The 16796-nt window shown below is 39.9% G+C and overlaps 1 protein-coding gene across 1 annotated transcript in view; it reads right to left on the reverse strand.

Annotated features, from left to right (window-relative positions):
* MDN1 (midasin AAA ATPase 1) overlaps positions 1 to 16796 on the reverse strand; it is a 174336-nt gene that overhangs the window by 136542 nt on the left and 20998 nt on the right. The window contains exons 8-12 of the mRNA XM_078447133.2: positions 16144 to 16247; positions 12398 to 12512; positions 7811 to 8004; positions 6199 to 6280; positions 1474 to 1569 (exon numbers count right to left, since the gene is read on the reverse strand). Of these exons, the coding sequence (XP_078303259.2) occupies positions 1474 to 1569; positions 6199 to 6280; positions 7811 to 8004; positions 12398 to 12512; positions 16144 to 16247 (591 nt within the window). The remainder of the gene's footprint in view (positions 1 to 1473; positions 1570 to 6198; positions 6281 to 7810; positions 8005 to 12397; positions 12513 to 16143; positions 16248 to 16796) is intronic.

A 16796-nucleotide genomic window follows, 5' to 3' on the forward strand; every position in this document is an offset into this window, starting at 1 on the left:
TAGCCCTTTACTAACAAGCATTTTCTACTTCCAAGACAGGTGAGTTAACTTTAATTATGTCTTTTTAAAAATTTTCTAAATTCTGCGATTTTATTTGAAAACATTGATCATGAATGTTTCCCTGTAGTGGTAGTTTTTATTCATTCAAGTAAGCCCATATCTGCCTATCTCTAAAGTGAACACATTAACATATTCCAATAGTGAATGAACAGAAAGTTCTACTCCTATAATTTATGAAAAAAATCAAAGTGATTTTTCTTCAGTTATGCTTTCCTCTGCTTTAGATTCTAACATAATGCAGGAAACAACGACTTGAATAAACCATAGTACATCTGACCACAGCCAAAACACAGAAAAGCTGTCAGAGAGGCTCCAGGGTCTCTACCCAAGAGCCATTCTTTCTTATCCTTGTTGCTAACTCTAAGAACCCAGATTTTGTTTAGATTTGGGTCAGGAATGGAAGGGGTAGCAAAGTATTCAGGGAAAGTAAATCTCTCTTCCACCAAAAGGGATAATGATCAATCTAAGCCAACTGAGGCAGCTTCATTTCTTTTATTATGTAAGCCCCTTTCAGTAGGTGTTCTGTCACCTGCAGCCAAAACCATCCCAACAGGTTCAGAATGCTAAGGAGCAGTTCCTGACATAAAGCTTTTTTGAGTCATCATTCATTTGAGAATGCCAGCCACCTACCACAAGACAGGCCTCAGACAGTTCTCTAGCTACCATCACCACTGCTAAAAACTCTCTCCTCCAAAAATACAATTTTTGAAATAAAGCAAGAATGGCAAAATATTAAAAATGTCATCAATGAACCTAGGTACTATTCTTTGTACTATTCTTTTCAACTTTTCTGATGTTAATAATGAAAAGGTGGAAAAAATCTAATTGTGCATAAAACTATAGACAAAGGTGTTAGTAAAACAATTCCAGTCCTGAGTCCACAATCTACAGAACATGCTCATTAAAACACCAGAGAAAATAAAGCATGCATGTGATATAAGGCACAATGCAGCTCACTTTAAAAATGTAGAACACATGACAGGCACCTGGGTGGCTCAGTCGGTTGAGTGTCCGACTTCGGCTCGGGTCATGATCTCACCATTCGTGAGTTCGAGCCCCGCATCGGGCTCTGTGCGGACACCTCAGAGCCTGGAGCCTGCTTCAGATTCTGTGTCTCCCTCTCTCTGCCCCTCCCCTACTTGTGCTCTGTCTTTCTCTGCCTCTCAAAAATAAAGAAACGTAATAAAAAAAATATTTAAAAAAAAAGAAGAATGTAGAACACATGGAGAATTACTTATTTAGAAGATAGTGAGAGCTTTATGTCCATGAAAGGGAGCAATGAAACTACCAACTTTCAGAGGAGGTAGTTATTGCAAAGGAGCTGTTCTAGGTAAGGAGGACCAGAGACTAGCAAATAAACTAAATAACCCAGCTTCCTTTCAACAGAGAGGCAAAAATAATAGTACTACGTACCTTTTTCTTGGAAATGTTCAATTTGCTTCCAATGACTTCTGCCATTTTCAGTTTGCTTGTATGCTTAGAAAGCATTGCTGTGAAACAGTCCAGAGCCTATTAAAATAACCAAGGTCAATGCCGACTGACTTTTTAAAATACTGTATTAATAACAGAGTGCCACTATCCTGGCCACAAAAAGAACATAAAACCCAACAGGAACATTTCTGTAAGAGTAAGGAGAGTAGAAATAAAGTACCAGCTCTAGCGTCAAGGACCTTATCATAAGAGAGACAAGACACAAACAAATGTGAAGCCTTTGCTATCCAAATACTAGTTAATTGGGAAAAAATTTTAAAAGGCTCATTTTACAAATCTGACTCTACAGTGGAAGTAACTCCACAAGATTAATTTCTAGCTGTAAAGGTAAATTCTTGGTGCACAATAAAAAAATCACACTGTCATTACCCTAATCCAGTACTCAATCTCAGCAACTTCTGATAGGCCAACCAGATATGTGCCTCCTGATGTAATGAAATATAAAGTACATATCACCACCAAAAAAAGAGTCTACCCAAAAAAAGTCTGAATTTGAGGGGCGCCTGGGTGGCTCAGTCGGTTGAACGTCCGACTTTGGTTCAGGTCATGATCTCACAGTTCATGGGTTCAAGCCCCACATCGGGCTCTGTGCTGACAGCTCAGAGCCTGAAGCCTGTTTCAGATTCTGTGTCTCCTTCTCTCTCTGTCCCTCCCCCACTCGCACTGTCTCCCTCTGTCTCAAAAATAAATAAACATTAACAAAATTTTTTTTAAAAAAGGTCTGAATTTGAATACATTGAGCATTTGTTAAATTTCCATTTACAGGAAAGATAAGAGATAAAATGACAACGGAAAGGATACCACGAGTGTGGCAAACAAAGAATACATTTGGTTCTGCCACCACCAAATGTTAAAATATCAATAAAATTTGGGGCGCTTGGGTGGTTCAGTTGGTTGAGCATCTGACTTCGGCTCAGGTCATGATCTCGCGGTTTGTGGGTTTGAGCCATGCATCAGGCTCTGCTGACAGCTCAGAGCCTGCAGCCTGCTTCAGATTCTATGTCTCCCCCTTCTCTGCCCCTCCCATGCTCATGCTCTGTCTCTCTCTGCCTCTCAATAATAAATAAATGTTAAAAAAAAATTTTTTTAAAGAGAGGGAACTTATCCAGTCCTTGTCCCTAGTATCTGGCACAGAGCTTCAAAAATCCTTGGAATTACCAAGAGTAAGAAGTGTTTTTTGTTATTTACTAGGGCCCCTTTGGATCATATTATTATGCTAATAAACAAGGTGACTCCTGATGGACCCTTAGGCAGTTTAAGGGAGGGGCTGGTCTGGCCAGAAAGACCCAGCACTTACTGGAGGGGTGGAGCTGAAAGTTCTACCCTCTGGAGTGGGAGGAGGGGCTAGAGATTGAGCTCCATCATATGGACAATGACAGAAGACCCCAATAAAAGCCTTGGGTGGCTCAGTTGGTTAAGCTTCCAAGTCTTGATTTCCGCTCAGGTCCTGATCTCATATTTCATGAGATAGAGCCCCGCACAGGGCTCTGAGCTGACAGCAGGGAGCCTGCTTGGGATTCTCTCTGTCCCTCCCCCACTCACAGTCTATCTCTCTGAATATAAATAATATTAAAACAACAACAAAAACAACACTGGACATCCAAAGTTCAGAGAACCTCCTTGTTGGTGGACATACTGATGAACCAGGAAGGCAGCACACCCTGACTCCAAACGAACAGAAGCTCCTGTATAATCAGGATCCTTGAAACTTTGCCTTTTTTTGTCTCCTCCATCTGACTGTCTTTAAGTTATACCTTTTATAATAAAACTATTACGTATACTGTAAGTATAGTGCTTTCAATGAGTTCTGTGGGTTACTGATCACAACACGGTCGTGGAAACCCCTGAATTTATAGTTGGTAGGTCACAAGTGAGAGTAGCCACCAAGACTTGCAGCCTGAGTCTAAAATGGGGGCAGTCTTCTAGAGGACTGCACCCTTGACCTGTAGGGTCTACACTAACTCAAGATAGTCAGTATCAGAACTGGATTGAATTACAGAACACCAGCTGGTGTCAGAGCAATGAAGAAGCAACAGGATAAAGCCAAAAGGTGGAACGTTCTGCAAAATGGGCCTGATCTCTTCAACAAGGTAATATCTCTAGGGGCGCCTGGGTGGCTCAGTCAATTAAGTATCCAACTTCAGTTCAGGTCATGATCTCACAGTTTGTGGCTTCAAGCCCCATGCTGGGGTCTGTGCTGACAGCTCAGAGCCTGGAGCCTGTTTCGGATTCTGTGTCTCCCTCTCTCTCTGCCCCTCCCCACTCATGGTCTCTCTCAAAAACAAATAAACATTAAAAATAAAATTAAAAAAAAAAAACAACAAGATAGTATCTGTAAAGAGGGGAACTCTGATAGTAAAAGCATTCTTAAGCTTATATGCACAGAAAAAAATCTGGGAGCGCCTAGCTGGCTTAGTCACTAATGCATGTGACTCGATATCCGGGTTGTGAGTTTGAGCCCCACATTAGATATAGAAATTACTTAAAAATAAAATCTTAAAAAAGAGGAAAAATATCTGGAAGGAGATACACCAAGGTGTTAAAAGTGCTGGAGTACCTCTGAATGAAAGAATATTTTTATCACTTTGCTTTCCTATATTTTCCCATTTTCAACAATACATATATACTGTTTCTATATTAATAAAATACTTGTATACAAATGTTCAGGGCAGCATTATTCAGGTAGCCAAAAGGTAAAGATAACCCACATATCCATTAACGAATAAATGGATAAACAAAATGTGATATATTGATACAGTAAAATGTTATTCAGCCAAAAAAAAAAGAATGAAGTATTAACTCATGCTACAACTTGGATTAACCGAGAAAATAAGCGGAGTCAAAGAAGCCAGATACAAAGAGTCATGTATCGTATGATTCCATTTATATGAAATGTCCAAATTTAGCTAATCTATAGACAGAAGGTAGATCAGTGGTTGCCAGGGGATATAGAGAGGGGAAAATGAGGATAATGGCTAATGGGTACATGATTTTCCTTTGGGGTGATGCAATTAGAGAGAGTTCTATAATTAGATAGTGGTGATGGTTCCATAATTCTGTGAATACAGTAAAAAACGCTGAGTTGCAAACTTTAATAAAAGAGTGGATTTTATTGTATGTGAATCATGTCTCAATAAAGTGGTTCTATGCAAACACACAGAATGACATTCTAAAACAGAGACTAAAGATAATAGGAATCCTATTAATGCCACAGTTTTATTTTAAAAATACAAAACAGGGGTGCCTGGGTGGCTCAGTTGGTTAAGTGTCCAACTTCGGCTCAGGTCATGATCTTGTGGTTCGTGGGTTCAAGCCCTGCATCGGGCTCTGTGCTGACAGCTCAGAGCCTGGGGCCTGCTTCGGATTCTGTGTCTCCCTCTCTCTCTGCCCCTCCCCCGCTCATGCTCTGTCTCTCTCTGTTTCTCAATAAATAAATGTTAAAAAAAATTTTTTTTTAAATAAAAAACAAAGTTTTTTCTTAGAAAAATGAGAAATTTAGGGGAATGAGAAGGCAAGTTCATGGGAGAGAAGATCGAAATTCAAGCAAGGACTGACACACAGCATTTCAGGTTCGGCTCCCCGTAAGTGTGAACTCCATGTGTGGTTTCTTTCTACTCAAGCTAACTGCCAAACACAACAAGACACTGTAAACTCTCCTCAATCCTAGCTAACAGAAACCAGACCAACACTAAACCATCCTACACACCTAGAAAACTGACTGGAGGATTAACAGAACAATCTGCACAACCTGAACCACAGAATTCAGCAGGTATGCGGCGCAGAGAAGTGAACCTGGGGAACGAGAAGGTGCAGGAAGGGAGGTGCTTTTGCGAGCAGAGTGAGGACGGAGACTGAGGAGGGGAGAATATGGGAAAAGCACCCCTCCCCAAAAGCAGCTGGAGAGAAAGTGTTAAATTGGAAACAGCTGCAGGGACTAAACTCTAATCAAAAGTGGTCAGTGCTTTAAGAGCCCACAGATCTTCAGGCAGTATCACTTTTATTCCTAAACAGGCAGGAACAAATCTCTAAATCTAAAATATGGCAGAGTTGTAATTCAATAGGGTTTCACTCCCACATAACACATTTTTTCCCCAAGCCCCGCATACAAGGCTATACTTCGCAACCCCCACATAAATTTTTCTGAACAAAGTTAAAAGGTCCTACAGAGACTAGTGGAGGGATCAGACAAATAAAACTCTATCAGACAGACTATGAAATTATATCTAGGAATAAATATTGAACATTTTTTTCAGTAGGCACCACACCCAATGTGAGGCTCAAAACCACTACCCCAAGATCAAGATGCTATACTGGGCCAGCCAGGGATCCTTAAATACTAAACATTTTAGAAACGCTACATTTTACAACACTCTTATCACCTGGGAGATTTTGTTTTTATTTATCTTTAATTTCAGTGTCTGTTTTACTCTATCCAAACTATACTTGTTATTAGTAGTAACCTGTTTCAAAACCAAACATTTATTATGCACAATTAGTTTTAAGACTAGTTCGGTTTTAACTAGCTAGGAATAATAAACACAAAAGAAAAATCCTGATAGCAGCCAAGAGACAGAAAATAAAAATGAAAATCAATAGCCTTATAGAGTACAGAGAAAACAAACAGGAAGATTCTGAAGATTCTCTTACCTCTTGAAAAATATTTAAGGATGCTGATGAAGACAGACTGTCAAAGCTATGAACGATCCTATTACACCAATTCAGTAGATCCCTTTAAAAAAAAAAAAAAAAAAAAAAAAGCCAGGAAATAAAAGACCATAGGTCATAGACAACAAAGACATCAGCGTTAAATTCAATCCACTTAAGTCTGGAGACACCAGACAATGAAGTCTCACTGTAACTCTGACATTGTGAAAATAAACAGAGCAGTGGAAAGAATAAGTGAGGGGGTCCCACTCCCTTACCCCTACCAGGAAGTGATCTATCATTCATTTTACCCCAATCCATGCCAAACAAGGTTGAGGGGTGGCCAATAAGTTCTCAGAGCAAACTGAGGGGAACTGTCCATTCCTAATGCTCACTTCTCAAAGGGCAAGTCAACCATCAAGAAAAGAAAGCAAAGGCCCAGAACCCATACATATAAGCAAAATCCAAGTCTTATTTATGACCCCAAATGTAACAACAACAAAAAAAGCTAGTGAAAGAATTATGTCAGTAACTAGTCCCAACCTTCTAAAGTTATTTTTTGGGGGTGCCTGGGTGGTTCAGTCAGTTAAGCATGCGACTCACAGTTTGTGAGATCAAGCCGTGCATCAGGCTCCATGCTGATTGCGCAGGGCCTGCTTGGAATTCTTCTCCCTTTCTCTGCACCCCCCAACTAAATACAGACTTTTCTTTAAATAAAGTTATTATTTTTTCTTTTAAATTTTTTTTTAAGTAGGCTCCATGCCCAATATGGGACTTGAACTCATGACTCTGAATTTAAGAGTCCCATGCTCTTAAACTGAGCCAGCCAGGTGCCCCCAAAGTTACTTTTTAAAGCTAAAATAACATTACCTATAATAAGCCTTCTCAATGATTAACTATAAGATCTGAAAACAGGATCGTACACCATGAAGCAGTTCACAGGTCTAATTTCAAAACCTGACCCCTCATAGCCATTTAGTGCTAGCTGCTAAGAACTTTAAAGGGAAGGAATTTTTACAATATCAACTCAAGAGGTGCCTGGGAGGCTCAGTTGGTTGAGGACCCAACTTTGGCTCAGGTCATGATCTCATGGCTTGTGAGTTACAGCCCCGCATCAGGATCTGGGCAGACAACTCGGTGCCTGGAGCCTGCTTCAGATTCTATGTCCCCCTCTCTGCTTGCCCCTCCCCCATTTGCGCTCTTGAGCGCACTCTCTCTCTCAAAAATAAATAATCATTAAAAATCAATCAATCAATCAATCAATAAAACATCAACTCAAGAGGCACCTGGCTGGCTCAGTCAGTGGAGTATGGGACTCCTGACCTTGGGGTCAGGGGTTCAAGCCACACATTGGGCATGGAGCCTACTTAAAAGATGAATAAATAGAATATCAACCTGAGTTGTCTGGGTGGCTCAGTCAGTGGGGTGTCTGACTCTTGATTTTGGCACAGGTCATGATCCCAGGGTTGTGGGATCGAGCCCCATGTCGGGCTCCACACTGAGCATGGAGCCTGCTTAGGAATCTCTCTCTCTCCCTCTGCCCCTCTCCCCTACTCTCTCTCACTCTAAAATTTAAAAATATATATATGTATACACTCAAGGTTTAATCCAGTACCTTAGAGACAACTCTCTTCCCTCAAGGCTTAGTCCTTTGTTTTCTCTTCTGGCTTCTGAAACTTCCTCAGGTGCCTGTTCACATGTAACAGAACTATCATTCTGAGAGTAATGTTTCTCTCCAGTAATTTGGATGTAAATGTCAAGCAAGTGATCAGTTACTGCCAAGAGGCTGGGATATCTGTTCTGAAGAACCTGACAGAGGGAGGAAAAAAAGCAAAGAAAATTTAGCAGCAGACACAGTGATTTTTAAAAGCACATGTGAACTCCTGCTGATATTAGTCAACCAAAAAATGAATTTCCCTCTAAAATTTGTACCAAGTACAGTTGTCCCCCCCCCATCCACAGGGGATACGTCCCAAGACCCCCAGTGGATACGTGAAACTGCAGTTAGTATGAAACCCTATAAATACTATGTTTTTTTCCAAAACAGACATTCCTATGATAAAGTTTAATTTATAAATTAAGCATAGTAAGAAGTTAACAATAATTAATAATAAAATAGAATTATAACAATATGCTGTAATAAACATTGTATGAATGTGGTCTCTCAGTATATCTTGTACTGGGGCACCTGGGTGGCTCAGTTGGTTAAGTGTCCAACTTCAGCTCAGGTCATGATCTCACAGTTTGTGAGTTCCAGCCCCGCGTCAGGCTCTGAGCTGTCAGAACAGAGCCTGCTTCCAATTCTGTGTCTCCTTCTCTCTGCCCCTTCCCCACTCACGCTCTGTCTCTCTCTCAAAAATAAAAACATTAAAAATTAAAAAAAAAAGAAATTTATTCAATATATTTTGTACTATGATAACGTAAAGTGATAAAATGCCTACATGAGATAAAGTGAGACGAATGACACAGGCATTGTGACATACTGTCAGGCTATTTCTGGCCTTCTGACAACATCAGAAGGAGGACCATCTAGACTGAGGTTGACCATGGGTAGCTGAAAGAACAAAAAGTGACAGGGAAAAGGGGGAACTACTGTGTAAGAACTTATGCCAATACCCACACCCCTGTCGCCCTCAAAGACCACAACTTTTTTCCTAGCCAAACGCAGTTATCTGGCAACCTCACCATTTACACAACCTAGGATGTAGAAGCCAGATGGTAAAAGGGTGTCCAAGCAACATATACATCCAAGTCCTAGGAACTGACTCACTGAAAACAATCCTGCAAGTACTACTTACTCTAATTTTTAACTTTATTTTGAGAGATAGAAATATCATGAGTTGGGGAGGGGCAGAGAGAGAGGAAGGAGAGAGAATCCCATGCAGGCTCCATGCTGCCAGCACAGAGCCAAATGCGGGGCTCAACTCACTAAGCGGTGAGATCATGACCTGAGCCGCAACCAAGAGTCAGACAGAGGCTCAACTGACTGAGCCACCAAGGCGCCCCAATACTTACTCTGATTTTAAACAAAATTCTAGTAAGGTTTGTTATGTCATTTCTCAGCAGATGCAATCAGAAGCAGTTAATAGGAAAAGAGAAAGTAAGTGTGTAAAACCAAACCACAGTAAAACGATTAATGTTAAGTACTGATAAAAAGCAATCGATCTTTAAAAAGCAAACAACAGGGGCACCTGGGTGGCTCAGTCGGCTGGGCATCCGACTGTCCAACTCTTGGTTTCAGCTCAGGTTATGATCTCGCAGTTCGTGGATTCAAGGCCCTCCTCCAGCTCTATGCTGACAGCACAGTGCCTGCTTGGGATGCTCTCTCTCCCTTTCTCTCTGCCCCTCCCCTGCTTGCACGTGTGCGCTCTCTCTGTCTCTCTCGAAATACATAAATAAACTTAAAAAAAAAAAAACTTTAAAACAAATAAAATTAAAATTAAAAAAAGCAAACAACAGAAATTAAAAGGCAAAAGATGTAGTCCTATTCACTTCAATAACTATTGAAAATTTTCTGCAGAATGATAATTAGTGCTCATGATATTGGTTCCAAGGTTTTATGATATGGACTTATTCAGGCAAGTCTATTTTAAAAGGAAGGGAAATATGTATATATTAGAAATACTGTCATCCAGGGGCACCAGGCTGGCTAAGTTAGTAGAACATGTGGCACTTGATCTTGGGGTCATCAGTTCCCACATCAGGTGTATAGTTAATACAAAAAAAAATTTTTAAAGAAAAGAAATATTGTCATCCAATACATTTAAGTTACCTTGAAGGTATATTGTCATTCCAATTTGTATATGAAAGATGCACTTACTCTGTATATGTAATATACACATATTTACAAAGATAAAGAACTAAAACCTTTTAACAAATGTCATCTGAAGTGGCAGATCTCATAGATTTTACTTCTTCATGTTGTTTTATTGAAGGATTTTACAACAAATATTGCTGAAAACATTGAATATGGATTAAAAATTAAAACAGAAAGATAACAAAATCAATAAATTCAGTTAAATGGATACACGCACAGGTTTTTTAAATACAGAATATAAATTTTTGTGTAGGGATGGAACATTTATAAAATTGGTCATATATATTCATGACCTTGGTCACCACAAAATATAGACTATTTTCATCACCCCTTAAACAAAAAGTTCCCTCATGTCGCTTCTGCAGTCAGTCCCTTCCCCCACACCCCTGCCTGTGGGAATCAGGAATCAGAATCCAATCCCTATGGTTCTGCTTTCAAGTCTGTCACATACATGTAATCATATAGGATGGAGCGTGTAGTTTGGTTTCTCTTACTCAGCTATTGTTTTTGAGATTCATCTAAACACCACTTCATGTATCACTAGTTTAATCCTTTTTACCGCTGAGTAGTAATTCCATTATATAAGTGTGTAAATAGTCAATTTTTAAAATATAATTTGTTATTTCAGCAGGACATCAAAGACAGCCTTCTAAGCATAAAATGAGTGGGGGTGACAGCAATAGAAATGCAATTCCTTGTACTTCCCATGAGGTCAGCATAGGAGATTACTGTATTTTCTAACTAATATACACAAGTGTTTTCGCCACCAGTCACTTATTCAGGTGAGTAAGAATTTATTAGTAAGTCCAGAAGTTTAAAAATAACAAGTGAGCCTCTCAAGGTCAACTATTTAAATATGATATACTTCATATAAGTGATGAGGTGAATGCTCCTATGGTATGTCCTGTGAACAGAATGACTCACAGCTGTTCATGACAGAAATGGAAAGATGAGCTTTGGCTTTTAAGTAAAGAAAACAAGTGAAAAAAAAATAAAGTAGCTGTAAATGTTGTTCTGATCCTTTCAATCCCCAAAAAAAATCACACCTAAATGAGAACTTCAGACTCCTTTTTAAAGAACAGATGGCAATTTAGGAATGAAAACTAAACATTCAAAGGTCTACAACTGCAAAAGAAAAGAGCTGCATGATAACAGAGTAATACATCAAACAATTACAAACGGCCAGGCATAGTGAATGCTGGGGACACTGGAGGGGCTACTGTTTCAGGCAGCAAAATGGGGAAAGACATACACAGAAATAAGACACCTGGGAACCAGAGTGAGATAAGAAATTCACAAGTCCAAAACAGGCTGCAGGGTTATAAAAAAAAAAAAAAAAATCACACTGGCAAGAGAAGGCTTCTGAGAGATTGCACGATCAAGCCTTCTCCAGTAATATGGTGAAGTAGATACCGCCCTGAAAAACCCCCTCTGCTAATAAACAACTAAAATATTTGATAACGTTGTCTTGTCACTTATTTAAATAAAAACTTATACCAAGAGTAAAGCATCCTTCCCATCCTTCCCATGCCTGAATGATCACTGACAATGCATTTCTCTAAGATGAAGCATTGCAGATTAGGAAGCTTTCCAAATGAGGGAGTAGATACAAAGGGAAAATGAGAGGTTAGCAGGGTGAGGAGAGGTATACCTCATAATGATTAAGGATAACCAGCAAAAACTAAAGTGAATCAATGTGGAAAATAAAAAATTAATAATTTCTCAATTTTCATTAATACCCGGAACACAATGTACACTAAGTTGCTGGGTGTTAAAGACATTAGTTACAAAACAACTCAGTAAACAAACAAAAAAAGTTCTTTGGAAACAACGGAGAAAACTTAAATACAGTCTGAGAATTATATGGTAATGAGGATGGGGCACCTGGGTGGCTCAGTCAGTTGAGTGTCTGACTCTTGATCTCAGCTCAGGTCATGATTTCACAGTTCGTGGGTTTGAGCCCTACTTTAGGCTCTACACTAACAGTGAGGAACCTGCTTGAGATTCTCTCCCTCTCTCTCTGTCCATCGCCTGCTCATGCTTGCACACATGCACTCTCTCTCAAAATAAATAAATAAACCTTAAAAAAAAATGGTACTGAGGAATTACTGTTCATTTTATAGAGTATAATAAAGTTATTGTGATTACGCATGAAAATGCATTTAAGTTTTTAGAGATGCATAAGTATGAAACGTTTGCTTTCCAATATATTCGCAAATAAATACCAGATGAAGTTAGTACAGTAAAATGTTAGTACATGAACTATTAATGAGTATTTTGGTGATTCATTACACCATTTCCTCTATTTACATGTATATCTGGAACTTTTAACAATAAAAACTAAAGAAGAAAAGCATCTGTACTTTCTCACTAATAACTACATACCTCATTCAGTTCTTTCTTATCCATGTTATCCATGTGAATTTTGGTCCAATATTTGTCTAGCAGAGCAGCATGACTATTTAGAGGTCGATACCAATTTCCTCCACAGCTCAAGAGTCTGTATTTCAAAATAAAAAAAAAATTACACAAAATTCCCAATTTTAATCTTTTTTTTTTTTAAACTTTTATTTATTTTTGAGACAGAGAGAGAGAGAGAGAGCGTGAATGGGGGAGGGTCAGAGAGAGAGGGAGACACAGAATCTGAAACAGGCTCCAGGCTCTGAGCAGTCAGCACAGAGCCCGACGCGGGGCTTGAACTCACGGACCGTGAGATCATGACCTGAGCCGAAGTCGGACGCTCAACCGACTGAGCCACCCAGGCGCCCCCCCAATTTTAATCTTTAATTATGCCTCTAGTTGCCCTTGCTAGACAATATCTCATATATGAATAATACTCACAACCCCTTCTGGTGCCAGATACTAGTATGTTGGGCTCATAGGGCAGAAGACAAATGAAAGGCTGCCAATTGACCCAAGTCTGACTCTTTTCCTAAGGGGGTACAATAGAGCTTTAACCAAGTTATTTTCTTAATCTATATATTTTATTTTTTTCTTCTAAATATGATATATTGTCAAGTCAGCTAACATACAGTACACACGGTGTACTCTTGGTTTCAGGAGTAGATTCCCATGATTCATCACTTATATACAACACCCAGTGCTCATCCCAACAAGTGCCCTCCTCAATGCCCATCACCCTTTTTTCCCTTCCCTCCTGCCACCTCCCCATCCACCCTGTTTGTTCTCTGTATTTAAGAGTCTCTTATGGTTTGCCTCCCTCCCTCTCTGTTTGAAACTATCTTTTCCCCTTCCCTTCCCCCATAGTCTTCTGTTGAATTTCTCAAATTCCACATGAGTGAAAACATGTATCTGTGTTTCTCTGACTGACTTATTTCATTTAGCATAATACTCTCCAGTTCCAGCCATGTTGTTGCAAATGGCAGGAATTCATTCTTGTCATTGCCAAGTAGTATTCCATTGTATATACAAACCGCAACTTCTTTATTCATTCATCAGTTGATGGACATTTGGGCTCTTTCCAGAATTTGGCTATTGTTGATGGCACTGCTATAAACATTGGGGTACATGTGCCCCTGTGAATCAGCACTCCTCTATCCTTTGGATAAATCCAAAGTGCTATTGCTGGGTTGTAGGGTAATTCTATTTTTAATTTTTTGAGGAAACTCCACAGTTTTCCAAAGCAGCTGCACCAGTTTGCATTCCCAAAACCAGTGTAAGAGGGTTCCCGTTTCTCCACATCACCGCCAGCATGTTGTTTCCTGAGTTGTTAATTTTAGACACTGACTGCTGTGAGGTGGTAGCTCAATGTTAATCAAGTCATTTTCTAATCACTGCAAATGATTTTATCAGGTGTTTTGAAATTTTTTTAATTAAAAAAAATTTTTTAGTGTTTATTTATTTTGAGAGAGATAGACTACAAGTGAGGAGGGGCAGAGAGAGAGGAAGCCACAGAATCCAGAGCAGGCTCCAGGCTCCGAGCTGTCAGCACAGTGCACAACGCTGGGCTCCAACTCACAAACCGTAAGATCATGCATGACCTAAGCGGAAGTCAGTCACTTAACTGACTGAGCCGCCCAAGTGCCCCATCAGGTATTTTAATACACATTTCTCTTCCTTAAGACATAACTTCAGGAAAGAGAAAACATAATCCAAGGCCGCTAGCATTAAAAGTAAGTTCACTGCTGGGGCACCTGGGTGGCTCAGTTGGTTAAGCATCTGACTTTGGCTCAGGTCATGATCTCACAGTTCAGGGGTTGGAGCCCTGCAGTGGGCTCTGTGCTGACAGCTCAGAACCTGGCACCTGCTTCAGCTTCTGTGTCTCCCTCTCTCTCTGTCCCTCCCCCACTTGTGCTCTGTCTCTCAAAAATGAATAAACATTAAAAAAAAATAAAGTTCACTGCTTATTACCAAAAGCTACTATACCAAAATTATTAAAACTTTCAAGAAGGAATATTCATTAAACACAGACTCTGGCCAAGCCACAAGCCTACACCCAGGCCATTTCACATAATCCTCACAACTTCCTAAGGAGATGGTACCCTACTTTCCTTCTAACGCATAAAGGAGGATGGGGCACCTGGGTAGCTCAGTCGGTTGAGTGTCCAACTTCGGCTCAGGTCATGATCTCACAGTTCATGAGTTCAAGCCTTGCATCAGGCTCTGTGCTGATGGCTCAGAGCCTGGAGACGGTTTTGGATTCTGTCTCTCTCTCTCTCCCTCTCTCTCTCTCTCTCGCTCTCTGTCCTTCCCTGGCTCTGTCTCTCTCTCAAAAATAAACATTAAAAAAAAATTTTTTTAAGAAGAGGCGGCAAGGTCCTTTGATCACTCAACTATGACTGTAAATGGAAGAGCCAACAACTGAATTCAAGTCTGTCTGACACCTTTCTATGATGTCCCAGGACTTTCTGAGACATGAACATAGCAGGAAGGAACTTCACTGTTTCTATGAATGAAACCAGGGTTTATTTAGGAAAAAAAAAGCAAGGCCTAGCAAAGTGCTCCTTGAAAACCTTTAGGTTAACTCCACCCTCCGTCTGTAAATGTTCACTGAGGCAAACACTAATTTAACCACCACTAAAATACAATGTGACATTAGTGTCATTCTTGGGCAGTTTAAGACCGTGGGAAAGCTGTAAAGACACAGACTAGCAGTAGGAAATAAACCACTACATCCATGTTGTTATAAAAGATAAACAAGAACATATACTAAATTCGTTTAGGTTTTATTCCTTTGTTGATGCTTATGTTCAATTTTTTCACTGGTTAAAATTTACAGGTCATCGTCATCACCATCATCGTGGCTAGCCATTAGTTGGGCACTTATTATGTGAGAAGTCTTTAACATAAGTTATTTCATTTAATCTTTACCACCTACACCAAGTCATAAAGTAGGTATTATTAGCCCCATCATTATCAGACAAGCAAGATACACACAAGTACAAAATGTAGTGTCAGGACTCAAACCTAGGGCTGTCTGACAACAGTTCCACTGGTGATTATTTCTGAAAACATGAAACAAGGTGTAGTTTTAAAAAACTGGATATTTTTAAGTGGGGGGAAAAAAACCCCTCTCATTTTCTGATTTAATTATCTCTATTTAAAATAGGAATAAAGGGGCACCTAGCTGGCTCAGTCAGTACAATATGCAATTCTTGATCTGCAGGTTGTGAGTTCAAGCCCCATGTTGGGCACGGAGCCTACTTAAATTTTAAAAAGCTACAGGGGCACCTGGGTGGCTTAGTTGATTAAGCATCCAACTCTTGATTTCAGCTCAGGTCAGGATCACAGCTTGTGGGATCAAGCCCCACGTCATGCTCTGTGCTGAGTTTGCAGCCTGCTTAAGATTTTCTCTGCCACTCTCTCTCTGGCCCTCTCCCCCACTAGAGCACTCTCTTTCTCTAAAAATTAAAAACAAACCAACAAACAAACAAAAAAACCTCCAGTAATCAAAGACAAATGGTGTAAAGACAAATGAACAACGGAACAAAATAGAGAGTGCTGATATAGAATCAGGTATTTTTAAAAATAAGTAAGGAATGAAAATTGGATCTATCATCACTTGCTTAAGGTGGGCCCAGGAAACTCTATTCCAGGGATTTTGGACTCTAGTGTGGGAATGTATGAGGAAAAGACTCCACAGTGGAAACAGAAAGGTTAATAGGACATACCTCCTAGTTGCAAAGAACTGAAATCCAGGAGCCACTTTCAGACAGTCACCTCGGCCGGGAATCAAGAGCTCTCCGTTCTCCAAGAGAGGGATCAGCACAGAAACCTAAATCACAAAACCCCACTGATAAAGCTATTAAAGCAACAACAACAACAATAAACCCTTCTCTCCAAATAATGAGCACATCTGTAAAGGAAACCTTAATTCTCATAGCATGAACTGGGTCCAAAAGGCAGGTAGGAATGTCTGAGCCACCTATACTCTGACAGAATGATTTATTCATTCAACATTCAGTAAGTGCCTACTATGGACTAGAAACAAGCCAGACACTAAAAATCCAGGCATGACTGAGGCTTGACAGCCGAGCATCTGATGGAATAGCCATGCAAACCACCATACAGCATGACCCCAGAGCTGAAGATAGAGGGTGGCTATGAATCAGAATGGAATGGTGTAGAAGCAGGGCAGTGAAGCCATCCCAGAGGTAATGATATTCACTCAGTCTTAAATCTGACCAAGAATTAGCCAGGTTTGGTGGGAGAGAAATGGCACAAACTAAACTCCATGTAAAAATATTCAAATGGATAAAAGTCTTTGTTCCTAAGAGTATGTCATAAAAGGATTCTGTTGTTAGGGCAGAATGTGCATATGAAG

This window comes from Panthera onca, chromosome B2 (assembly GCF_046562875.1).
Source record: "Panthera onca isolate mPanOnc1 chromosome B2, mPanOnc1 haplotype 2, whole genome shotgun sequence".
Taxonomy (NCBI): domain Eukaryota; kingdom Metazoa; phylum Chordata; class Mammalia; order Carnivora; family Felidae; genus Panthera; species Panthera onca.